Source organism: Zeus faber, assembly GCF_960531495.2.
Source record: "Zeus faber genome assembly, chromosome: 16".
Lineage (NCBI taxonomy): Eukaryota > Metazoa > Chordata > Actinopteri > Zeiformes > Zeidae > Zeus > Zeus faber.
This window is the reverse complement of record NC_137202.1, coordinates 4286770-4313560: the sequence shown is the minus strand read 5'-3', so window position 1 is coordinate 4313560 and position 26791 is coordinate 4286770. Positions and strand designations below refer to the sequence as shown.

The window sequence follows — 26791 nt, the reverse complement described above, 5'->3', positions numbered from 1 at the left end:
TTTTTAGCCCTCATTAATGGTACAATTGTGTTAATTTATTAATGAATTTATTTGCAATGAAAATCCGTTCAGTACAAAGTGCAATTTCTTCCAATGTGCAACATTAGAGCTCCAAAATACAAAAATGATAAGTATACGTATTCAAAATAAATAAAGGTAATTATTCACTTCACAGCTTTGTTTCACTGTAATAATTCCCCGAAAAAAGTTTAAACCATGTGACCATCTCCACTGGGGTTAGAGGTCATGGGGCTGCAGGCTCTGCTGCTGCCAAATGTTCCAGAAACAAGCAGATGCCTCAGAGAGATACGGAGGAACAGGAACAGGAACAGAACAGCAGCTTTTTGGCTGAGGCGTTGGTCTTTGAGCAGCACAATCTGTGTTCTCCATCCTCCTCTGCTCGTCCTGCTCAGTCATTTGCAGCTCTGCCACCCTGCAATGTGTTTTACAAAGAGGCACACAGATGTTCCTCGAATCGCCACAATATTGTCCAAATGATAAAAAGGAGGTGTGGAGGTTTAGAATCGACGAAGACATTGCATGAAAAAATGAAACGATGTGTTGCGAAAGAGTTATAATTTATACCCATAGCTATTATTTTTCATATCGTCCATTGTATATTGTCAATTTTTATATATTTCTGTTCTGTATTTTTCCAGCTACTTGTGTATATTTTATTTATTTTACATATTTATTGTTATTTTATAAGTTAGTAGTTTAGTTTTCAATATTTGTAATCAAATTTTATTTTTAATAAAAAAAAATTTTATTCAAACTGTTCATCTTTTGTTTCAAATGCTAATCACCTTGAGAGAAACACACCAATCGTCACCATGACAAATTCCTCATTTATGTGAATATCCTTGACGGATTAAACTGATTCAGATTCAGATTTTCAGAAAAAACAAAGTTCCAGTTCGATTAGTTGTTTGACTTCTCTCTTTCATTCATCTCCTCCACCTCCTCCTCCTCCCAGCCTCCCAGCTACATCACCACCATTGTGGTCCAGGTCCAGTGCACCAATGAGCTGGTGGGCACTGTCATCCTCCATGAGGTTCGCATTGTGGTGCGTGACCGCAATGACAACACGCCTCACTTTCAGCAGCCACGCTACTATGTCGCCGTCAATGAGGTGAGGGAATTCCACTTAATAAATAATGTCATGTAACTGTCATTAACCCTTGTGTTGCAAGATCAAAATTTCAAGGGTGCACTAATGTGCTTAATTCATCACATTCAACAGAATAGAAGCTCCTGCAGAACAAGTTTCACTTTGAGAGTGAACCACTATACATAGTGATGAAAGGTTCGGCTACTTCTACAGAATCATTTCTTGACGAGTCACTCAGTAAAATGAGTTGTTCTATTTTCCATCTTTTCATTTGTTTGGTTCAGTTGGTGTAATGCCTTGAGCATGCGTTGAGCAAGGGAAGAATTACTGAACGATGAATGAGAGTCAGAAGGCTTGGTTCGGCTCTGCGTTGGTAATGGCATTCTCACAATAATTGGTTTAGTTCTATCAAAATGATTTATTTTGCTGGAATAATATGGAATGTAATAATAATAGAATCAATTCTGAATTATGCCAAATGCCTTGACCTTTTTTTGTACCTTGGACTTTAATTTACTCCTCAGTCATTATTATTATTATCATTTTCTTTCATATATTTTTTTAAACCTGTGATGTCAGCATGCTAGGCATACAACAGGAGTATTTGTATGCTATTGCATCTAGAACTGAAGTAGCCTGCAAGTGGAGTTTCACTTCTCAACCTGCAATGCAACTCTTTATTAATTCTTAAATCATCAAGAACTGCTGCAATAACTCTGTCCTGTGGACGACCTGTAGGATGACTAGACAAGAGCACACTTTTATGTTTCACAGAACCACCACCAATCCCCCTATTTGGAGAACTAGCTTACCATGTTCTATAAATGGTCTATAAACAACTAATCACTACTCCAAGAGAGGGAGAATCACCACTGACGTAACAAATAAACATAGAACCAAACAACAGTGTTAATTAAGTCCAGGAAAATTGAAACAGCAATTGCGCATGTGGCTTCTTCCAGTCATAGTTATATGGCAGTAAATGAGGAAGAAAAGGAGAGGAATGTAACCAGGAGGGTGCTGGGGTTTGTTCAAAGTAGGTGTTGGTGTTGTGTGCGTGAGTGTGTGTGTGTGTGTGTGTGTGTGTGTGTGTGTGTGTGTGTGTGTGTGTGTGTGTGTGTGTGTATGTGTGTGTGTGTGTGTGTGTCTGTGTGTGTGTGTGTGTGTGTGTGTGTGTGTGTGTGTGTGTGTGTGTGTGTGTGTGTGTGTGTGTGTGTATGTGTGTGTGTGTGTGTGTGTGTGTGTGTGTCTGTGTGTGTGTGTCTGTGTGTGTGAGGTGTCCACCGGTGAGTGTTGAGGACGGACCCAATTGGTTCTTGTGTATAGGGTCATTATGTCGTGGTGCCTCCAAGCAGCTAAAAGCCACCATGCACAAGCCGCCAGGACTCCGGCCCAGCTGACAGGGGGCCCACCCAGGCACCCCCCAGCCAACCATGTCCCCACACCGACCCACCAGTGACCTGCCACCCCGGAAAACCCCAGTGCTCAATGTGTGCTGTTGGCAATTGGAGTTAAAATTGCAGGGTATTGGGGTGCAAGTCCTTCTAGCAAGTTGAACTCGAATAACTCGCACCCCTCATGCTCCGCAGACCCTGGTCTGGTGAAGTGTTGTTCAGAGTAGGATTGGTGTGCGAGTGTATGTTTTCTAAGCTAATATGAGTGGGATTACAATTTTGGGACGGACAAGAAGCACATCGAGGAGGACCAGAGAACATCTACCCCGGCAGCCCGGTTTTGATGACAGGAGTCCTCCCCCCACAAAAGGAGGCCACATGGTGAGCTCCGCGCCAAGCACACCCGGCCAGGCTCAGGCCCCTGGGTCACAGGACCAATCGAAACGCCTAACCAGCCCCAGCACGACGGTCCACCCGCCCCACAGAGTGCAGAAGGACACGCAAGCCGATCAGCCGACCTCGGCTGCGTGACCGCAAGCCGCACCCCGCGCCCCCAACCCGAGCCCTAAACCCGCAAACCAACACATGGACACCAGCTGCATGAACTCCCCATGAGCACACCCACCCAACCGCAGAGCCCCGACGAGACCAGGAGGACCCCCCCATGCCCCAAAACACCACAACATTGCCCCGACTTAGGAAGACTCAAGTATTAATTGATGGAGCTATGTCAGGGATGAATTTAGCCCATATTTAATTCAATTAAACAACCTTGTTTTTGGATATTGCCAAAAGTTTTTCCATGTAAATGTATTCAATTTATAAATGTAACCATTGGGCTGTGGTGAGATAATCTCTGATTTTCCAATTGAGTAATATTATTTTCTTGGTAATTGTTAAGGAGATTAAAATGGGTTGGTTGTGTTTAAGTGGTGGGTCAACTGAGGAGAGGTCACTGAGGAGACATACAGTTGGGGAGTCTGGAATACTGTGGCCCAAAAGGGTTGATAGCTTCTTGGTGATGTTGGTCCAGAACGCTCGGATAGTGGGGCAGAGCCAGATGGCATGAAAGTAATCATCTCTGGTATTAAGGGAACAGTGAGAGCAAACGTCTTTATCCACAAAACCCATTTGAACATTTTGTGTTACGAGCTCTGTGCAGAATCTTATATTTTATATGAGTTGCATTTTGAAATTGCGGGTCATAGAAAAGGTGTTGCAAATTAGCTTCCACAGGTTAATATCAGTGGAAACAGCAGGGGCTCTTTCCCATTCCATGGTTGGTAAAGATGAAGTGTCATCTGTTTTTAATAAAAGTTTGTATATTCTGGAAAAGGGATTTTATAAATTACTGATAAGAGTAAGATGTTCAGTCATCGGAGGTGGTTGTAAGATGTTGTTCGGCAATTTGATTTAAACTGTTAGAGACTGCTGTAGGTGAAGGAATTGAAGGAAGCCGTGGTTATACCGATATTATACCTTTGGGTTAAGGTTGGGAAGGATATAAGCAAATTGTTTTCAAATATGTGTTCCAGAGTAATTCCTTGTCTTTTCCAAGACCTGAAGATTAGTCTGTTTTTAACCAGAAATCTGGGTTGTGCCAGATTGGGGTGAATTATTTTGGAGATAGTGTGACCAGTCCTCCACACTGAGTGGTAAGACCATGGTTTTAGTCCAATTCGTCGGGGCTCTGCGGTCTCGTCGGGGCTGACCCCACTGGTGCCGGATGAAGCCATACGTCCAGCCGAGGCCTTCTCCGTGTTCCGCGGCGACAGAACGGGAGAGTCGGGGAAATCCAAAGGTGGAGGCGTCTGCCTAATGGGAAACAACCGCTGGTGTAACGCCAACAACACCAAATTCCTCTCCCACTCCTGCTCGCCGAACCTGGAACAGCTGACCATACTATGCCGTCCATTTTATCTCCCCCGGGAATTCAGCACGGTCATCATTACAGCCGTTTATATCCCACCGCAAGCGGACACCGACGCAGCTCTGTCGGTTCTGTACGATGTGTTGTGCGGATTTCAGAACAGACATCCCGACGCGGCTGTGGTGGTGACTGGGGACTTTAACAGGGCCAACCTGAAAAAAGTTCTGCCGAATTTCCACCAACACATCACGTGTGCCACCAGGGGAGACAGAACTCTGGACCGTTGTTACACACGTTACAAGAACGGATACAAGCCCGTGTCGCTTCCTGCTTTCGGGAAATCAGATCACGCCGCGATCTCGCTGCTTCCTGTTTACAGGCCTCTGATCGCGCGGGATCTGGTGATGACGAGGGAAGTGAAGCGGTGGACGGACCAATCAGAGGCTGCGCTTCAGGACGCTCTGACTGACGTAGACTGGGACATGTTCCAAGCGAGTTCAAGTGACGTCAGCGAGTTTACGGAGGTTGTAGTGAGTTTTGTGGCTACGCTCGCGGATGAAATCGTTCCCACGGTGAAAGTTCGGATATTTCCAAACCAGAAACCATGGGTTGATAAATCCATCCGCTGCGCTCTGAATGCTCGCACGGCCGCTTACAACGACGGACTTGTATCTGGCAACATGGACAATTACAAAGCGGCGTCGTACAATCTGCGGAGGGCGGTGAGGGACGCCAAACGGACGTACAGAGACACCGTGGAGCTGCAGATGGAGCGGGGGGACACAAGGCGCTTGTGGGAGGGGCTGCGAACAATAACAAACTACAAGAGCAGCTCCTCCCCAGCCACGAGTGTGGACGCCTCCCTGGCCAACCAACTGAACTCCTTTTATGCGCGGTTCGAGTCTGGCAGCAGCACCGCTAGCTCGCCGGCTAATTGGAGCTACACCGCTGGGGACGAGCGCGCACTCTCAGTGTCCGTGCACGAGGTCAGGAGGGCTCTGATGCGGGTGAACACCAGGAAAGCTGCGGGCCCAGATGGCATATCGGGACGAGTACTGAAGACCTGTGCTAACCAGCTAGCTCCGGTGTTCACCACAATATTCAACATCTCCCTGGCTGAATCAGTGGTCCCATCCTGCTTCAAGAGGTCCACCGTCGTTCCTGTCCCGAAGATCGCCTCTCCAACCTGCCTGAATGACTACCGTCCGGTGGCCCTCACCTCGGTGGTCATGAAGTGTTTCGAGAGGCTGATTAAGGATTATATCTGCGCCTCCCTCCCCCGCACCTTGGACCCGTTGCAGTTCGCGTACCGGCAGAACAGATCCACGGATGACGCGGTCTCCCAGGTACTGCACACCACGCTCACGCACCTGGATGGCCAGAAGGGGGCCTATGTGAGAATGCTGTTCATTGATTATAGTTCAGCTTTCAACACCATAGTTCCCACCAGACTGGCTGTCAAGTTGTTGGAGCTAGGATTGAATGCTCCGCTGTGCACCTGGATCCTGGACTTCCTCACAGGCCGCCCCCAGGTGGTCAAGGTGGGGAAGTACATGTCAAGCTCCCTCACCCTGAATACAGGATCCCCCCAGGGCTGCGTCCTCAGCCCCCTACTGTACTCCCTGTACACACATGACTGTGTGGCCAGGTCCAGCTCCAACACCATCATCAAGTTTGCTGACGACACCGTGGTCGTGGGCCTGATCACCGACTGCGATGAGAAGGCCTACCGCGAGGAGGTGGCTGACCTGTCACTCTGGTGCCAGGACAACAGCCTACACCTGAACGTCAGCAAAACCAAGGAGCTGATTGTGGACTTTAGGCGAGGATCACAATCGAGGACGCACGCGCCCTTGTGGATTAATGGGACTTCTGTCGATAGGGTGAACAGCTTCAGATATCTGGGAGTCCACATCACAGAGGACTTAACATGGACTGTTCACACAGACACTCTGGTGAGAAAGGCGAGGCAGCGTCTCTACCACCTCAGGCAGCTGAGGAAATTCCGGGTCTCGGTGAGGATCCTCAAGTCCTTCTACTCTGGAGCAGTGGAGAGCATCCTGACAGGCAACATCACTGCCTGGTTTGGGAACTGTACTGCTCAGGACAGGCGGGCCCTGCAGAGGGTGGTGCGTTCAGCTGAACGTACCACTGGAACTACCCTCCCCCCCTTGCAGGAGTTATACACCAGGAGGTGTAGTAGCAGAGCCCGTAGGATCATGAAGGATCCTCATCACCCCAACAACGGACTGTTTCAGCTGCTGCGGTCAGGCAAGCGCCTCCGCAGTCACGCAGCGAGAACAGAGAGACTGAGACGGAGTTTCTTCCCTCAAGCCATCAGAACTGTCAACGCTGACCTCACCAGGGGTCCTAACTGAGCCATGCACTAGGCTCCACTACCTACTGTACTGTATGTAGCATACTGTACCGCATACTGTATCACTGTTCAGGGTTGTTCGTGATGCCATATTGCTGTGCCGTACTGTTTTATACTGTGCTGTATTATCCCAAACACTACCTCACACTATTCACATTCACATGCCACTTTAATTCACATGCCACTTTAAATGCACATATCAGTATATACATAGCCATATTCCTTCAACCTATTCCATTTTATTTCAATTTATTTTTTATTGTATTTTATTCTATAGATTTTTTATCTTATTCTATAAGTATTCCACTTACTGTATTACGTTTTAGGAGTCAGTTAGTCGGTCTATTAGAAGGGAATTTTCTACTTTTTATTTTATTTTATTTTTGTACTTTTTCCTAGGACTTATTGTGTGCTATCACCGGGTGCGTTGCATTACATTTCACTGCATATATGTATGGAAGTATGTATATGTATGTGACAAATAAAAATCTTGAATCTTGAATCTTGAATAATCTGAGATAGCTGAGAATTTCGATGTAAGATTGAACACTTCCGGTTGGGATGATATTGGGTTCCGTAAGTACAACAAAATATTGTCAGCATACAATCTGATTTTGTGAACAGAGTTTCCAGTTTGTATGTCAACGGTATTATTGTTTTGATGGATGGCCGCCGCAAGAGGTTCAATAAAGATGGCAAATAGTAAAGGGGAGAGCAGACATCTTTGTCTTGAGCCACGTTGTTGAGTGAAACGCTGTAACCATTGGTGATGACAGAAGCCGATGAAGAGTTGCACAGGATTCATAGAATGAGTGACTCTCCAAAGCCACATTTGTTGAATGTTGAAAATAGACATGTCCAATTAACTCTGTAAAATGCTTTTTCAGCATCTAAAGAGGCAATAACAGTATTTAAGTTTCCTTTGAGATATGCTGATCAGACTGAAAAAAACGCGCATATATTGCTGGATTACTGTCTGCCCTTGACAAAGCCTGTTTGATGTGGGTGAATTATGAATGGAATTACTTTTTCAATTATGTTGGTGAGTGTTTTACTAATAATCTTTAAATCGCAATTAATTAGGCTTATGGGTCTATAACTGGAGGTGAGGGTTGGGTCCTTATTGGGTTTGAATAAAACCGAAATGAGAGCAGTATTCATGTGCGGAGGGATGGTGGAGGTTGACTTGACCTCTGAAAGCATTCTGATGAATAATGGGGAAATAAGTGGCCAGAAGTGTTTATGAAATTCCGCTGGGTAGCCATCCAATCCGGGTGATTTATTGTTGGGTTCTTCAAGAGTAAGTGATTGATCTAAGGTAGTAGCCTGCTCTGTCGAAAGTTTAGGAAGGTCAATATTATCAAGGTATGAGTGAATGTTTGATATATTCGATTCATTATCTGAGTGATATAGGTTATTATAAAAGTCTCTTAATATGTTATTGATGTCTTATTGATGTTGTTCTAGCCCGCGAGTCTTTGACGGCTGTAATAATTGATTTTTCTCTATCACCTTGCAATTGATTGGCAATAAATTTACCTGATTTGTCAGTGAATTCAAAATAATTTGCTCTTGTTCATTGCATAAGGAATTGTGTCTTTTGATGGATGATACTATCAAGTTGAGATGTAATTGTCCGGATCTCATTTCGGATTTGCTCAGAGGATGAGTGGGCCTGTTGGGAGTGCAACTCCTATAGTCGCTGTTCGAGTTTATTTTGGCATTCTTGTCCTTTCTTTTTCTTGTGAGTGGAGAATGAAATAATACTATCTCTTAGAACTGCCTTAGCTGTTTCCTAAAGTAAGCATGGTGATATTTCTGAGGAGTCATTCAGTTCAATGAAGGAAGTCCATTCTCTGGAAAATTAATGTTTAAATTCTTTATCTGTCAAAAGTGAGGTGTTTAACCGCCACCTGCCGGGAGGGTTCCGGTTTGTTTCATTTATCAGGTTCAAACGAATTGGCCCATGATTGGAAATTACAATAGGAGGGATTTCAGGATTAGTGATTTTGGACAGTGCGGAGTTACTTGTTAAGAAAAGGTTGATTCTAAAGAAACTTTGGTGGGGTGGTGAATAACATGTATTCTCTAGAATGTGGAATATTTGATCACCAACGATCCCCAAGAGCAAGATCACTCATATATTGTTTTATAGTGTCCAAAGAAACTAGGATTTGTGAATATTTCTGGCTTGAGAGCAGTCTAAATTTAGATCCAGTACTGTGTTGAAGTCTCCTCCTAATATGATAATTGATTCAGAGAATTCTAAGAGTTTTGAAAATATATTGTGATATAAATTTGGGTCATCCTCATTGGGGCCATAAATATTAGCTATTGTTAATTTGATGTTACCTAATATCCCATTAATCATTATACAACGCCCTTCTGGGTCTGATATTGTGGTTTTATTTTGATATGGGATACTTTTATTGATCAATATAGAGACACCTCTTTTTTTTGAGTTGTATGATGCGGAAACCATCTCATTAATCCATTTAGCTTTGAGTTTGAGGTGCTCAGATGCAGTGAGGTGGATTTCTTGCAGTAGACAGAAGCTGGGGTTCATCAACTAACAAACCTAATGTGTGTCATTGAAGCTAGTTAGGGGGTGATGGCACAGTGCATTCAAGGCAATAGCTTTACTACCGTTCCCAATGCTTCCCCATAGATAAGTCTGGAATTTCCTCCTTTACATTCCTTTTCACTGCCATAGCATTGTAGGAAGTTTGTAGGGATACATAACTACACAAACAAATGACAAGTAGATAAAGATAAACACAGAACATTGCCGGATAAGACATACATATAGTGAGAGACAGAATAGAGTGAGAGTGATAGGAGAAGTAAGGAGAGAGGGATTAGGGAGGTGAGATGATGAGAGAAATAGGGAGGGGGAATTAGGAAGGTGAGATGAGAGTGAGCGATATTTTTAATCCTGACATGGATAGCATGCCTATTCCTACATCTTGCAGTATATAATAACCAGAATAATAAGAATATACACGTACATACATAATGATCAAAATAACCAGGGTGTGGTGAAGGAGTCTCGGTATAACAGACCGTCTATATATAGTTTATCAACAACCATCGATACGCGTTTACCCTTCTGCCGGTTCTCCTTCAGGACAGGATACAGCACCTTCCGTTGGTCGTGGATCTCCTGGTGGAATTTAATCGTTCATACCCAGCGTGGTTACTTTGCTTTTAACCAGCTCCATGTGCTTGAAGTGTTCAAACTTAGCAATGATGGAGCGGGGACAGTTCCCCACGCGGTGTCCCAGTCGATGAACCCGGTCACAGGTGATCTGCTTCACGGTGTCTGTCGGGAGTTTCAGGACGGTGCGGAGAAAGTCTTTCATCATATTTTCTGTGGACTCTCTGCTGTTCTCTGGGATCCCAGAGGAGATGAGGTTGACCACATCCTTCTGGATTGTATATCCAGGATAGTCTCTTTCATAATTTTATTTTCTTTTTTTACAACTTCCATCTTCGCTGTGAGACGCGAAGATCTGCATTGCATTTTTGCATCTCGCTGACCATGTCAAGGCTGGCTTTGATCTTGGAAATGTCTCTGAGGAGCAGACGAAGCATATCCAGCTTCTTGTTGATATCATCCAAGACACTAACCTCTACACCGCTGGGAATCAGATCATCTGCCAGATTGGTCCTCTTCCATCACGTACTCGTTATAATAAAAATCAATATAATCCTCGAAGTCCTTGACTTTGGTTTCGCGCAGTGTTTTTAAAATTTATATAGATATATATAAATATATTTTGCTATTCACTTTGTTATTTGTCTGGGGAGCAGATTGTTGGTGTTTTAGTCCATGCAGCAGGGCGCAGCCGTGTTCGATCTGTACTCACTTCTGTCTCGCGAGATCACAGCATGCTCCCGTGAGTTCTCTCACCTCAGTCATTATTTTCAAAGTCGACATTCACTCGATCTGTACTCACTTCCATCTTATCGCGAGATCAGAGCATGCTCCCGGGAGATCTCTCACCTCAGTCATTATTTTCAGAGTCGAACATTCACTCTCTTGACGGAGTGACTCCAGCCTCCCAGAGTCATTTAAAGGGTTTGTTTGCTATGAACGAATCATTTGCGACTCTTGCATCACTAACTATTTGTAGGCCATAATAATAAGCACAATTCTAACCACATTTTAAGCACAACAGCTATACCTGTTTCTGGGCTCTCTGTGGACTCTTCTCTGGACTCTATGGGCTCCTCAGTAGATTCTGTGGGCTCCTCTTTGGACCCCTCTGTCGGCTCCTCTGTGGGCTCATCCAGGGACTCTGTGGTCTCATCTGTGGACACCTCTTTGACTCCACTCGAAAGGTGGAGTACCAGGGGCTCACACCTGCACAAAGTGTCACTGGAGTACCACGGGCGTGGGAGCTCCGTGTCGGGGGGATGCGCTTGTATGCACAACTGTGGACCCTTTGGGCTCTGTGGGCTTCTCTGCGGGGTTCTCCAACACACTTTGTGTTATTGCATCAGCATTGTACCCGGTATAAAAGCCCTCAGAGGAAAGCATTAGCCGACCACTGCGAACTGCAAAAATTCAAATAGAAATGCATTTTATTTAGTTATTTATTGCATAATGGAGTTGAGTGTTTTTTGTTGAAAATAGCTCTGTACACAGGATTTGGTTCTGTTCTGTTCTCTAAGTATGTAAGTGTTATATTCAGAGGGGGAAATTTTATTAAATTTTCCTTCTCCTATGTTTATTTTTTTCATGTTATTCTCCTCCAGCTCACACCTATCGGGACCACCATATTCACAGGCTTCTCAGGAAACAACGGCGCTACGGATATCGACGACGGGCCGAATGGACAGATAGAATACGGCATCCAGTACAATCCAAATGATCTGGTACATCAACACATCACAGCTTGTGAAATGTCTCTTTAAATTACATGTTCAGTGTGTGTGTGTGTGTGTGTGTGTGTGTGTGTGTATTTTTTGTTTTGGGGGGTGGGGTGGGTGTTGTACTCTGAGCAACTCTCACAGACGGGTTTAGAGTTTTCACAGATCACTGCACTCAGTAGGGTGTGGGCATTTTTGTGCCGTCAAATGGGTTCTTCGGAGAATTTACTCATTTGAATACCTTGATAAATGTCCTTTGAATAAATGGGAAACTTTTTTAGTGAGCATAGAAATATGTATATTGTTGGTAAAAGTCATCACGCCAGCTTATCAACCAAAATGTCTATGTACGGTGGAAACAGCAGTCCAGAATATTGGTTAAGAGCTCTGGTTTACTGTTATTCAAATGAACTATTCACAAGTTTAAAAAAAGTACAAGACAACAAAAAATTGCACCCAAACAACAACCAGCAACTCTGTGTAAATCACAAAGCAACAGGTTAACCAGTGATTAGAAAACCAAAGAAAAGCTGATTTGTGATGTAGTGAGTGCAGCTACCTCTGAGTAATGCAACGTGGAAGTTTACACACAGTTGTGTTTTAATGATGGATATGTATAAAAATGTGAATGAACTGAAGACACGTTTTGAATGCTGTGTGATAAATGTTTTCTTTCTTCTGAAAAGTTCATTCATCGTGGTGTTTAGGTGGCTACAGTAAATTGCCACATGCGACTCCACTGAGGCTCAGGTTGAAAAAGTGACATGTAATTTTTACTTTAAACCTTAATCGTGCAGTGATCTGTGAAAATAAGTTTTAATAAGACTCTTTCAGGTAAAATAATGTTTAAATGTCTGTCTGTTTTCAATTTCTCCAATGTTCAACCCTGAAAATATATTGTCTTACTCATCTCTCGCTCTCTCTATCTCTCTCTTCATCACCCAGCTTTCTAATCAAACAGTGAGTGTTGCGAACACCCTCTCTGGGTTCATTGTTCTGGCGGAGCGGCTGAATTATGAGGAGAGAACCCGGTACCTGGTGATTGTCCAAGCTAACGTAAGTCTCGAAACCTACCTAAAAATATGTATGAATTACCGTTTTTACACCAAAATGATGGGGTTTACCCGGTTTAAAAAAAACAAAACAGATCCATTGTGATTGGGGAAAGAAACAGGAGAAGCAGCATGGAGTATCCATGCCCGCACCTGCACACCGGCAGCGCCAAATGGATTTCCTTCAGCGGCGGGGAGCGGAGACGCTCCTCCGGTTGGGAGACCGGCTTGGGGCGATGCTGGAGTGGCTGGGAGCGTGCATGGAGCGTGGGGGTTCCCTGCTTTGGTCCCCAGGGAGCGATCATGGTCCCGCATGCGGGGAAAAAAGTTAATAACTTCTGATTTTGGATGCTAAATCGGATATGAAATGATGGAATACTACACAGATATTCACGCTATTAACAGCCCAACGTCTGGAACTTCAACAGGCATCACATCGCACTGGTAAAGGGTCGAAAATGAGCGTGTCTACCCGGGTGTCATGTTTCCATCAGAGCCGAAGCCAGTAAATACGTGTGACTATTGCAGGGTAATTTGTCCCAGGACTACAACCCTGGTGTGACCTTTTCCACTTAGACAAATGCCAGATGTTAGCAAGTGTTACTAGGTCTTTGGTGCAGTGGGAAAGAGGTATATGCTGGATAAATGTGTGTCTGCTCATTTTCATTTTATATTGTTGTTTTGTTTATTTTGAGCGTGTAAGGCCTGGCTGTTGCCTGGGGATACAGAGAATTGGTGGCACGGAGCCGATTCAGCAGCGTCTTGTTGGTATTCAGTGGAGCCACATTTCTCTTTTGTTGAATGGTATTGGAACGCTCAAGCACCTGTGTGACACCATATTTTAAGAGACTTTTTAGACATTAAAAACTGAGCAAGGCTACATTTCATTTCATTCAAGTCCTGTCTCACTAAATCTCAAGAAGGAAGGCTGAATTAAATTCATCGTGAGTGTCCATCAGAATCACAATCACATTTGTAATGTATGAGAAATTTGTCTTGGTTAGGATTGGTGGTGAAACTCATTGAAATATTAAATTACATTAAAATAGAACTAAATAAATAATATAAATAAAATTCAAAACAGCTAAATATACACAAATAGCCAAAAACACAGAACATACAGTAAATAGCCAAATTCTGTATACAAAAATATACAGAATATACAAAATGCACAGGATATTTTATTATACATATACAGTATATCACAGGATATTTAATTATATACTATATACGATATATTCCCCATTATAGAGAATACACAATTACAATTAACTAAAAACTACACTGGCCATAAAGGGGCCCTGTCGGCCACTCTCTAATTATTATTCAACTTCCGGTTTCCCATTATAACTTGGGGTTGCCTGTTGGAGCTCGGCCAGATTACTGGTTGTCTTTGCATATCGAAGCGGCTTTGCGTATGAAAATTTATTTCATGAAAGAAGGCCATTAGCCAATGCAATCCCACAAGGCACGAGCCAGAGAATTTTGCAATCCATGTGTATAAATCCATTATGTATAATCATTTTATGAGCACTTTCTCTATGGACCTGCCTGTAGTCATTATATGGTAAAGGTGTGTTTGTGGAGCAAATGCCAGGCTCTGCAAACTCATTTTCAAGGAAATACATTTGAAAATGGTCGGTATCATGTCTTGGCCAAAAAAGGAGAGAAAAGAAGGACGATAAGATAACATAGTTGTAACAGTTCTTTCCCCCCTGGGAATCCCCGCTGGGAATTTGATAGTAATATGACACAGTGGAAACCTCATATAGTGATCACATCTGTCCTGCTCAAATTGATCACTATAAGCCGATGATTATTATAACGAAATGTCTTTATTTTTGTTTATTTCCCATGCAGATTACCATCTAATTGTATCAATGGCTCTGTGCAGCCTTACACGGCCTACACACAGTGATTTTTTTGTTTTGTTTTATTAGGAAACAGAGAAAAATAACTACATCCAATACAAAAACATACTGTTTTTATTGATTTACTTATTTTTTGAGAAACAGGAAATATGAGCGGCAGAGCGGATATCGCTCCCTCTCCATTACGCATTTACGCCACTTCTCTATACTTGCGTGTTTTACAAATTATCAGTCTTAAATTAATTTTAAACTTGAAATGATTGTTGATGATTTAAAGTGATATATGAAAATCTTAAATTGTAAGAAAATCCTTGGGGAGGGGGCTGCGGCGTTGCTATGTGAAATCGTGACGGGTCTATAGGACCGGCAAGCCCCGGTGTTGTGCCGCCACTGCAGACAGGATACCGCGAGGTAAAGTAAATAATTTGAATTACCGTAGTTTTACATTTTTTTTCCATATTTGTCATGTATGACAAGACCCAAAATGAATTACTTACTGAATACTTGATTACGATAAACAAATGATTAAATTACTATATAATTACTATAAGGAATGATTATGTCCCAAGCTTTTTGATCCATATAAGCAGTTGATTACTGTAACCATGATCATTATATGCGGTTTTCACTGTACAGTAAATAGGGAAAAATATATTTATATTTATGTATATATATATATATATATACATATACAGTAAATGTGTGTGTGTGTGTGTGTGTGTGTGTGTGTGTGTGTGTGTGTGTGTGTGTGTGTGTGTGTGTGTGTGTGTGTGTGTGTGTGTGTGTGTGTGTGTGCTGGTATTCCTATATGAATATACATACGGCTACATAAGTGGTGGGATATATTAGGCAGCAAGTGAACAGTCAGTTCTTGAAGTTGATGTGTTGGAAGCAGGAAAAACGGGAAAGTGTAAGATGCTGAGCGACTTCGACAAGGGCCAATTTGTGATGGCTAGACAAATGGGTCAGAGCATCTCAAACAGCAGGTCTTGTAGGGTGTTCCCAGTATGCAGTGGTTAGTACCCACCAAAAGTGGAAGGACAATCGGTGAACTGGCGACAGGGTCATGGACCTCCATGGGCTCATTTTTACACGTGGGGAGCGAAGTCTAACCTGTCTGTTCTGATCCCACAGCTACTGTAGCCCAAATTGCTGAAAATCATGTAATTTCACAACATATATATGTGTATATATATATATATATATATATATATATATATATGTATATATATGTGACCCACCGCAGATTTTAGGTACATTTGGTATCTTTTGACTTTTTTATTTGAAAGTGAAGAATCAGAGCTTTAAAACAAGGTGTCACTTGTGCGAATCAAGCAGATATTTTTAACGCTATGACTTGACGAGGGTGCAGCAAACTGTGTTTCTGAGATAATCACCCTCAAAGTTTCCCCAACACTTGGACTCATCCAGCCAGCTCCCAGAATGCAAATGGTTGGAGGACTGACAAAGACACATGGCTATTTGCCAAATGGCCACTTGACACCTTGGTGAATGGGGCAATCTCTGCATTGTTCTTGTGTTTATAGGTAATGTTGAACAGAGTCATCGACACACATCTGGGTTTTTATAAAAAGTTTTTATTTAACAGGAAGAATATTCATGTTTTATAAAAGTGGAATTATTTAGAAGTTTAAAAGTGCAGATAACAAAATGTAGTCTGTCAATAATATTTATGTCTGTATATCAACCTCGTGTGTCATTTTATATATAAATGTGCGTATGCCAAATAGCCAAAATCGCCAAGGAATGTTAATAGTTGGCCAACCCATATAAAATTTCTGCTGTAGGCTTTTGTTAACCCCTTTCATGTAACTGTCTCCATGATGAATAATCAAAGTTTACATTACTTCTTTAGACCATGTACTAACCTGTTGAGCTTAGTCAAAACTGTAATGCATCTTGATTTGGTTGCTTGCAGGTTGAACATGACCTTGTGGAAACATCTTCCGTTGTAACAACAATAGGCGTGTCATCAGTCTCCTGCGGTGGTTCTTGAAAATATTCAGTTTCAACGTCAAATTTAGGTTGAAATCTGCTGTTTGAAATGTTCTCCAAGTCCGGGATAACGCCGATATCTGATTCGGCATCGCTGTCGTCCTCTGCGTCGCTGTTGGAGAACTGACTATCATCACGGAAAATGTAGTCCAGTAGGAGCTGCTTACACTGACTTGGATTTATCGTATTGGTCAGATTAAGGTCAGCGATATGATTTAGAGCTTCCGCCACCCGCTTCTCCTAATTTATAACAACATGGAGATCTTAGCTTTTCACAGATGAGTGAAACCGAATGCGTATCGTCTTCTGTTTACAGCTTTTCTTCTTCGCGGCTACACAATAATGTATTCAGGCGTATGTAAAACTAGTTTGATTTAAAGGTTGAACTCTATCAAAATGGTTTCACATTGTGACTTTACATCACATGGAATATGGAGGAATGATTTTCACCTGGACGGTCGCTTTAATGGAAACAATCGATCGTCGCTCTTGCTGTTCAGCGTCTCGGTAGGTGACTGTGTTTCCCCATGTAATCTAACGGCAGTATTTAACTTGACGTTTTAACATTAATCTACTATTTATGAATCAAACTCGGTTTTGAAATATGTTGAGAGAAAAAACACAAAAGGACACAAATATATATTATATTATATGTTTATGAAAACAAAATTAGTTGTGTTGTTGAGCTGTTTTTTATTGGCCCATTCAGCAGCATGTTAATTAGCCATGAGGCTTTGTTTGTCCGCCAACCCCATTTGCTTTTTGGGAGCTGGCTGAATGAACCTGGTGTGGGTAAAACTTTGGAGGTGATTATCTCAGAATCACAGTTTGCCACACCCTTGTCATTAACAAGTCATAGCTTTAAAAATATTTGCTTGATTTGCACAAGTGACACCTTGTTTGGAAGCTCTGATTCTCTACTTCCAAATGATGCAAAAAAACTGTAAACCCGCCAAATTACCCTAAAGTACGTGGTGGGTCACACATACATATATGTGTGTGTGTGTGTGTGTGTGTGTGTGTGTGTGTGTGTGTGTGTGTGTGTGTGTGTGTGTCTGTGTGTGTGTGTGTGTGTGTGTGTGTGTGTGTGTGTGTGTGTGTGTGTGTGTAAATAAATTAATAAATAAATAAATAAAATGTGTATATATATATATACACACATATATATATATACAATACTCACAAAAAGTTAGGGATATTCGGCTTTCGGGTGAAATTTCAGGATGAACCTAAAATGCACTTTAACCTTTACACATGAACTTAATTTGACCTCCTCTAAACTTTTGAATGCACATGTCCAACTGTTCAATGTTTCAGTACTTTTTGCACAACTTGCTGTTCTCTAACAAGGAGCTGAACGGCAAAAGTCACAACATGTGTTCGATCCATGAATCAACCAATACATTTCCTGGTTTAATTAGACATCATGAGACCAAGACGGCACCTGATCACCTAACAACTGATCAACAGTACCTCGTCATTGCGAGGCTTCAAACAGGATGTTCTCAGAGGGAGTGGCCACTGAGCTTAGAGTGTCACAGAGTGTCATCAGCAGGTTGCAACAGAGATACAGAGACTGGAAGAGTCACAGAAAGGCATAGAAGTGGACGTCCTTTGGCCACATCCCACACTGATGAGCGCTTCATTGTGAACAGTGCCTGCGGAACCGGAGGATGAATGCCACTCAACTCCAGGCACATTTAAGGGAGGTGAGAGGCCCCAAGTGTCACGTCAGACCATTCAAAACCGTTTCCATCAGTGTGGTCTGCGTGCTAGACAACCTGCAAGGGTACCTGACCACACCACCAGGCACAGGCATCATCGTCTTGCACGGGCCAGGGAGCATTTATGCTGGACGAGGGACCAGTGGCCTCAGTGCTGTTCTCTGATGAAAGTCGATTCACGTTGAGCAGAAATGATGGCCGCCAACGATGTTGGATACGTCAAGGAGAGCGCTATGCATCAGCTACTGTTGTCACCAGAAGAGCCTTTGGTGGTGGTGGTGGTGTCACAGTGTGGGCAGGTGTGTCTAGTCAATACAGAACTGCCCTACACTTTGTGAATGGTACAGTGACAAGCCCATACTACCTGAATAACATCATTAATCCAGTCATTGTGCCCCTGCATGAACAACACAGGCCTAATTTAATCTTCATGGACGACAATGCTCCAGCTCATGGAGGTGGCATCATTAGGGAACGGCTGCTGCAGACAGGGGTACCTCAAATTGAGTGGCCTGCATTTTCTCCAGACCTGAATCCCATAGAAAACCTATGGGATCAGCTGAGTCGCCGTGTAGAGGCTCACCACTCTGTACCCCCGAACCTCAATGACCTGAGGGCCGCCCTTCAAGAAGAGTGGGGGGCCAGGCCTCAGCAGACAATAAGTCCACTTGTGAACAGCATGAGACGTCGTTGTCAAGCTGTAATTGATGCTCAAGGGCACATGACAAGTTATTGAGATATTGACATTTTTTGTTGTGGTAAACCCACCGCTGTTGTTGGCTTTTGTTTCAATACATTGTTTGAGATGAGGAAATAATCATTGCCTGCTTCTACTTAAATGCCCTACTTTCATGATATAATATCACTTTAGCGTGAACTTTTAACATTTTCCATAAATTTCAGCCAAAAGCCAAATATCCCTAACTTTTTGTGAGTAGTGTCTATATATATATATAAATATATATATATATATATATATGTGCTGCTGTGTCCCTTCCCCGTCCCGGAGAGTCCCTGTTCAGGTGCCATTGTGGCAGTTTTGCCTACCACACACCACCCAAGTGCCTTTTTCAGGGCCCTCCAGCACACAGACGATGGGGCTGTAGACACCAATTTATTGTAGAGAGTGGGCTAGGTCGAATTAGTCCAGGAGCAGATGGACACATGTCATAACAAGGGTTCCTCTCCTGAGAGAGTGTGGGGATGGGGGTTTTACCTGTTGCTTGTTAGACGAACCAACGAGCAACAGGTATACAGCCACTCTGATCCTGGACCCCAATTACCTAGACCCAGGTCAGGTGTGACTGCTCAAACCACACCATCACCACACCACACACATACATACATACATACATACATATAAATAAATAAATAAATAAATATATGTGTATGTATATATATATATATATATATATATATATATAAATAAATATATGTGTGTGTATATATATATATATGCGTCATTCTCATGAAATCACAATAAAACATGACTGCGTATTATCTTCGTGTTAAATGGCAAAACACACAATGGCAAAAATGTATAATACATTCTTCTAGTAATGTAGGGGTACATGACTGTTACAATGTAGTATTTGATATTAATGATAAACACAACATTAGAAAGAGTAGTGAGGGAATGTAGTGGCTGTATATATATATAGATGAGTATATATTTTTGCACTGTTATTGTGTGTCCCGCCATTCTTATTATTATTTTTATTATATTATTATTTCACCTTCTCTGTGAATATCTGGATCAATTCATATGGGACATTCTTGTGGCAGTTTCATAAGAATATGACCCACATCTGTCAATATTTGTGTATACAGTATATATATATATACAATCTATATATAAATATATATATATATATATATATATATATATATATATATATATATATATATTTGTATATAATGTGTATGAATGTAAACTCAAACCAGCCCAATGAATACGGTATTTTAAATGCGTTTCATCCTTTTCCGCACTCGGACATAGCGGTAAAAGTGTATTGCACTTGCACTCTGTCCTGCTTCTGCTGTGGAAGGAAAGAAAACAAAAATCCGGTGACCTTTCCCTCCCCGGCGGCTTGAGGAGAGGCCCTTCTGGAGCTTTCATCTGGAGCGTCAGACCACAGGGTATTTACTGGAACTCTGCGCTGACAATGTGAGGCTGTAAATTGTCGGGCCACTCTGGGCGCTGAGAAAACCACTCTGGGAAGCAGCGATATCACAGCAGCCTCCGACGATTCCCGCAGCTAGGCCACCAGAAATAAATATTTTTTACCAGATCGCCTGTTTTTTTTACTGTGTAGAGCGTTGTTTTTCAACCACAACCGCCGTGAGACCTCGCCAGGTGTGCCATGAAAACGCTTCAAATTCCACTTTAAGAATAAATAAATAATGGATAAATTAGCTCTTGTGTTCCAAGATCCAAATTGCAAGGCTGCACTAATTAATCTAATTAATCAGTTCCAATTAGAACAGCAGCTCTGTGTTCATCAGAATATGTTTCATTCTGAAAGTGATGACTATAATTAGTGATGAAAGATTCTCGTCTTTTTTGAGATTAGGTTTATGGCGAGTCACTTGGTAAATAGAGTCGTTCAATTTTTCCGACTCTTGGTTAATGGTCGATATAACACACAATGAGCAAGAGAGGACTTCCTGAACAATGAATGAGAGTCAGAAGAGTCGGTTCGGCTCTGAGTTGTGAATGGAATTCTCCCAAGAAAATGCATTGTATATCAGGCGGAGGGTAAATCCGTCACATTCAATATGAATTTTTTAACAGGAAAGTGATGTTGTCATGGGATTATTTAATTGTAAAAAGTTTGGAGTGGCAGAAAAAAGGTTTGAGAAACTCTGGTATAGACTCCATGCATGTGTGTGTCTTAAAAAAATGGTGGTGGAAAAAGGAGCGCAGCTATAGTGGTCAGATATTGAAGGCGGGTATGTATATCATTATCAAACTTCACGTTCTGACTCTCCTGCGACGCTATTCAGCTGATATGGCGTCGGCGTTGGACAGGATGAGATGGAATTAACCTGAGAGGCTCCCATTGCCACGGCTATGAATCAATTTCATGCTGAAAACACGACAGTCATCCGGTAGACACCTAATCTGACGTCACGTCGGGGGGAAAATTGGAACTTTTAAATGAAAACGTTGGGGAAATAAATAAAGCATGTCTGGAGAGCGTAGCCGTTCCGCTACGTTGAGCTAAGCTCTCTTTAATGATGGTGACATTTGGGTCTCAACTTTAACGTTTCAAGACGATATAATTACATTTTTAGGTCATATTAAATAAATAAAAATCTATGTATGTATATATATGTATATCATTACTGTGGTGTATCATATAGTCTGCTATATATATATATATATATATATATATATATATATATATATATATATCATAGCAGCATTAACTTTTTCAAGAATTTGTGCTACAGTAGCTCTTCTGTGGGATCAGACAAGCCTTAGCTCCCTACGTACATCAATGAGCCTTGGACGCCTGTGACCCTGTCACCGGTTCACCGGTTGCCCTTCTTTGGACCTCTTTTTGTAGGTACTAACCACTGCATACAAGGATCACTCCAAAAGACCTGCTGTTTTGGAGATGCTCTGACCCAGTCGTCTAGCCATGACAATTTGGCCCTTACATAAAATGGTCGCCATGTCTCCATTCACTCACTCAGACCGTTTTTTTTTTCAAGCCAAAAACACGGCAGTCGAGTAGCAGCCATCTTGCGGTCAATGGGAAGTGTCAATCAGTTGTTCCCCAGGCCCTGACCACTTTTAGTATCATGCAATAATTTCAATGAAATTATTGCAAATATATATTATGTATGTAATGTATATATATTAGTATATATCTAAAGAAAAAAAATGTGAAAATGTGAAAATAGAAAAATATACTTTGTCGAATAAACAGATTCAGATTCTGACTGTTCTCCACTGTGACTTCAATTGATTTTAGACTGAAGTGGGACGGCATGCCAACCAAATATAAACAAATCATTGGAGAGAGAGGCAGAATTTTAGGCCTTTATTTCTGTGTTTGTTTATTGTTGTTTTTCCCACGTTGCCAGGATCGCGCTCCGTATGCCCCTAACCGGCGCACGGCAACGGCCACGCTGACGGTGGACGTGCTGGACGGGGACGACCTGGGCCCTATGTTCCTGCCCTGTGTCCTGGTCAACAACACCCGCGACTGCAACCCCCTCACTTACCGCGCCACCATCCCAGAGTTCACCCAGCCGGTGGGAACACACACACACACACACACACACACGCACACATTAAATTACATTTAATTAAATTAAAATTACATTTGATTTAATTTACTTTAATCTTGTATTCATATTTAATTTGATAAAAAATATGTATTTTTTAAAATGTATACAATATATGTAGGCAAATTTGCCTGGCTGTATGCTTTAAAAGGATAATACAACCATCGCCGTGGAATATTGTGTTTTTTTATTAAAAGCCATGAAATCTGTTATTTTTAAGTATCGAAGTCCATGAAATTGAGCAAAATTTACCCTGAATTTGTTAGGGCCCTAACTATATGATATAGTATATTAAATAAAATTTACATTTATAAGGAGAGAAGGACTATAGATTTAACTTGAAGGCAGGGTTAGGATTAGGGTTAGGGTTAGGGGTTTATTGCTAAAAACTACTACTAAATTTTTACTGCTTTCACGTAAAAACATAAACAGCTAAAAACTTGAAGAAAAGAAAAATTATATTAAACATTTCATGATAAATTAGCCAAAAATTGTTAATTTTATTTTACTCAAAAATATAAAAAAAAAAATTGTTTTTGAGATAACTTAGGTATCAGTATTTAGCATTGCATGGGCTTAATTCTGAAAACATAATTTGTAATTTTCCTAGCTCTTGTGCTGCATGACTTTTCTTAAACCAAATTATTATTATTATATAATTATTATAAATGATATATATATATATATATATATATATATATACATATCGAAAACATTTTTTTTCTTTTCACATGGTCACCTTAATCTCCGGCTCGCAGCTTGTCTCCTCCTCACCTGGAGGCAGCGCGGGCCTTGCTGCTTTGTCTCAGCATGGTAATTCCAGGGGCATTTTCTGCTCTGGTGGATCAGCAATTAGAGCTGAAGTCGGAGTCGACCTTAGATGAGAGCGGCGCATGGCTGGAATTCTGAAAAACACAAAAGGGGGTGAGAGAGAGAAATGGTAGAACAGAGGAAGAGGAGGAAGAGGAGGAGAAGAGTGAAGAAGCTTAAGTCGCACATGGAGTCAAAGATGATGGAATAGAATGGGAAGCACTGCATGGACCAGAGATTGGCTGTCAATGATAGAAACATTGAACTCAAACACTAAACAATATATATATATATAATGTATATAATGTATTTGTATGTGAACATATTAGGGTCGAACAATAAAATGATTGTCATCTATCAAAGTTTTTAAATGTACCCAAATTTTTACCCAAAAAAAAGATTTTTCTATTTAAAGAAGCAGTGCATAGCATTGATTTGATTGAGACCAGAGACACAAAAGTATCTTTATCCAAATGCCATTTTAGCCATAAACAAACCACCATCGTTCTCCTATACCTTTGCAGTTAGCCAGTTGCGAAGACAAACAAGACTATTTCCATAAAATGCTTTATTGCAACATGCAAAAAAAATAAAATAAATATATATGCATTACATTTAGCAGACGCTTTTATCCAAAGCGACTTACAATTATTCAAACACCGACGGCTGCAGCCATCAGGAGCAATTAGGGGTTAAGTGTCTTGCTCAAGGACACTACAGCATGCTAGCAGGAGGAGCCTGGGATCCAACCAGCAACCTTTAGATGACTAGACGACCAGCTCTACCTCCTGAGCTACCACCCCCACAACAAATATAAAATATATATATATATATATATATATATATATATATATATATATATATATATATATATATATATATATATATATATATATATATATAATGAAATTAAAATTAAATCAAAAACATATAATTATTTCCAGGCAATTCTTGAGGGGGCGCCAACCTGTTTTATTAACACATACATACTTACATACATACCTATATATGTGTGTGTGTGTGTGTGTGTGTGTGTGTGTGTGTGTGTGTGTGTGTGTGTGTGTGTGTGTGTGTGTGTGTGTGTGTGTGTGTGTGTGTGTGTGTGTGTGTAGGTGTCTTCTGGCACAGGGCCAGGAAATTTTGGAAGAGAAGGCAGGCAGAGGCGAAACAGTGCCGGTTGGCGTGTATTTATTCTCAGTCTTTTTAAACAAATGGTGGCTCGTGGGCCAAATGTTAAATCATGGGCTCACAGGCCAATGTGAAAATAGTCTGTGCGCTTCAGCGCATTAGTGAACTCCCGCCGTGCCATATCGTGTCTGGCGGCTTGCTTATCGGCATTACTTGCCCAGTCCAACATGTCCCGCAAGCATGCCGATCCTTACTGCGGAGACAACAAAACATATTATTTTCTTGGTTTTGGATCGGATGAATCAGTGCAGTCCCTCCACTGATTTGCCCAATCTGCAGCAGCTGAGCGGCCCCTGGATGGGAGCCTGCACCACCTGTCTGCTGCGTCGGCTTGACCATGCCCCCTTAGTCTGCCAGTGGTACCTCGACTTACGACTGCATCTACTTACGACTAATCCAAAATACTAGCAGCGATAGACGCGAAAATTTGTATCGACTTGCGACCGACTCCAAGATACGAGCGTGGAAATTTGCAGTTGGCGCGTCGGCGGCCAGTCAGCAGTCAGTCAGCAGCCAGTCAGCAGCCAGTCAGCAGCCAGTCAGCCGGCGACCTACAGCATGTGTGCATGTAGTTCGTGCTGTGTATTTTGTTTGTTTTCACCCTTCATGATGAGTCCTAAGAAGAAGGATGATGGGAAAAAGAAAAGGGCAATGATTCCCAGTGAAACTAAGAAGGAAATCATAGAAAAAAATAGTGTGGTGTACATGGGAAAAATAGCTTCGACATACGACTGTTTTAACATACGACCGTTCTTATAGAACCAATTACAGTCGTAAGTCCAGGTACCATTGTATTGGTATTGCTTTGTTTATTGTGTGTTTTGGGGTTGTCGGGGAAGGGGATTGTTTTATGTGTTCTTAGTTACAGTGATGTTAATTATTATGCTGTTGTTAGTGATAGTTAGCCATATTACATGTGTTATGATAGATTGTTATTACTTTTATGTGTTAACATTGTTGCGCCAGGAGTGAGAGTGTATGTAGCGTTAGTGACCTGCCTTCCATGGTTGAGAAGTCAAATCTCTTGCCGCTCGCTCAAGGAAGCACTAGATCGCGACTATATACATGGGTCATGTTTACACATGTTCCATGCTGGTTCCAATACCAGTAGCAGATGGCTGTGGCAAAAGACACAGCGAAGGAGTTTCCATCCATATCAGTCTGTAGAGAAAGAAAGGATAAAGGGATCGGAGGTAGAGGAAGAAGGGGTGAAGAGGAAGGGATGTAGAGGAAGAAGGGAAGGGGGGAGAGGAAGAAGAGGAGGAAGGTAGAGGAAGAAGGCAAGGGGCAAGGGTGGTGGAGGAAGGCAGGTAGAGGAAAGGTGGAAGGGAAACAGAAAAGGAAGCAAGGAAGGCCAGTGAAGAAAGGATGAAGGGTAGAGGAAGAAAGGAATGTAGGTAGAGGAAAGGAGGAAGGGATGTAGAGGAGGAAAGGAGGAAGGGATGTAGAGGAGGAAGGTGGACAAATGAGGTAGAGGAAAGAGAGAAGGGAAGGCAGGTGCCGTAGATGAAGGAAAGAGAGGAAGGGGATGACAGGTGGAAGAGATGTTGAGGAAGAAGGGATGAAAGGGATGTAGAGGAAATAGGGGAGGGAGGTAAAGGAAGGTGGGATGGAAGGAGGCAGATGAAGGAGAGATGAAGGGAGTAAAAGGAAGAAGGGATGATGGGAGGTAGAAAAATGGAAGGGTGTTATAGGAGGAGGAGATGAAGGGGTTAAATGAAGAAGGGATGAAGGGGTAGGGGGTAGAGGAAGATGGGAAGGGAGATAGAGGAAGGGAGTAAGAGGAAGAAGGGATGAAGGGAGGTAGTGAAGAGGAAGGGGAGAAGATTCAAGAAGGGGTGAAGATAGGGAGACGAAGTTAAGGGAGGTAGAACAAGAAGTCAAGGGAGATAGAAGAATTGATGGAGGGAGGTGGAAGAATGGAAGGGAGCAAGATAAATAAGGGATGAAGGGAAGGGAGGTCAAAGAAGCAAAGGGAGTTAGAGAGAGAAGGGATGGGAGCTAGAGGAAGTGAGGTACTGTAGAGTAAGAGGGGATGACAGGTAGATGGGAAGGGATGAACGGGGGTGGAGTAAGAGAAGGCAGGTTGTGGAAGAAGGGATGGGGGAAAGGGGGGAAGAGAAGTGAGGTAGAGGAAGGGTGAAATGGAGATAGAGGAAGGGATAAAGGGAGCTAAGAAGAAGGGAGGAGGGGGTTAGAAGAAT

General features: G+C 42.2%; 1 protein-coding gene across 1 annotated transcript in view; it reads left to right on the top strand.

Annotated features, from left to right (window-relative positions):
• The window catches only part of LOC307242687 (protocadherin-15-like), a gene marked incomplete at both ends in the record, with an annotated part of 287981 nt that overhangs the window by 66436 nt on the left and 194754 nt on the right, over positions 1 to 26791 (top strand). Inside the window, 4 exon segments of the mRNA XM_080017227.1 lie at positions 977 to 1132; positions 11514 to 11633; positions 12573 to 12683; positions 22386 to 22556. Coding sequence (XP_079873353.1) covers positions 977 to 1132; positions 11514 to 11633; positions 12573 to 12683; positions 22386 to 22556 — 558 coding nt within the window.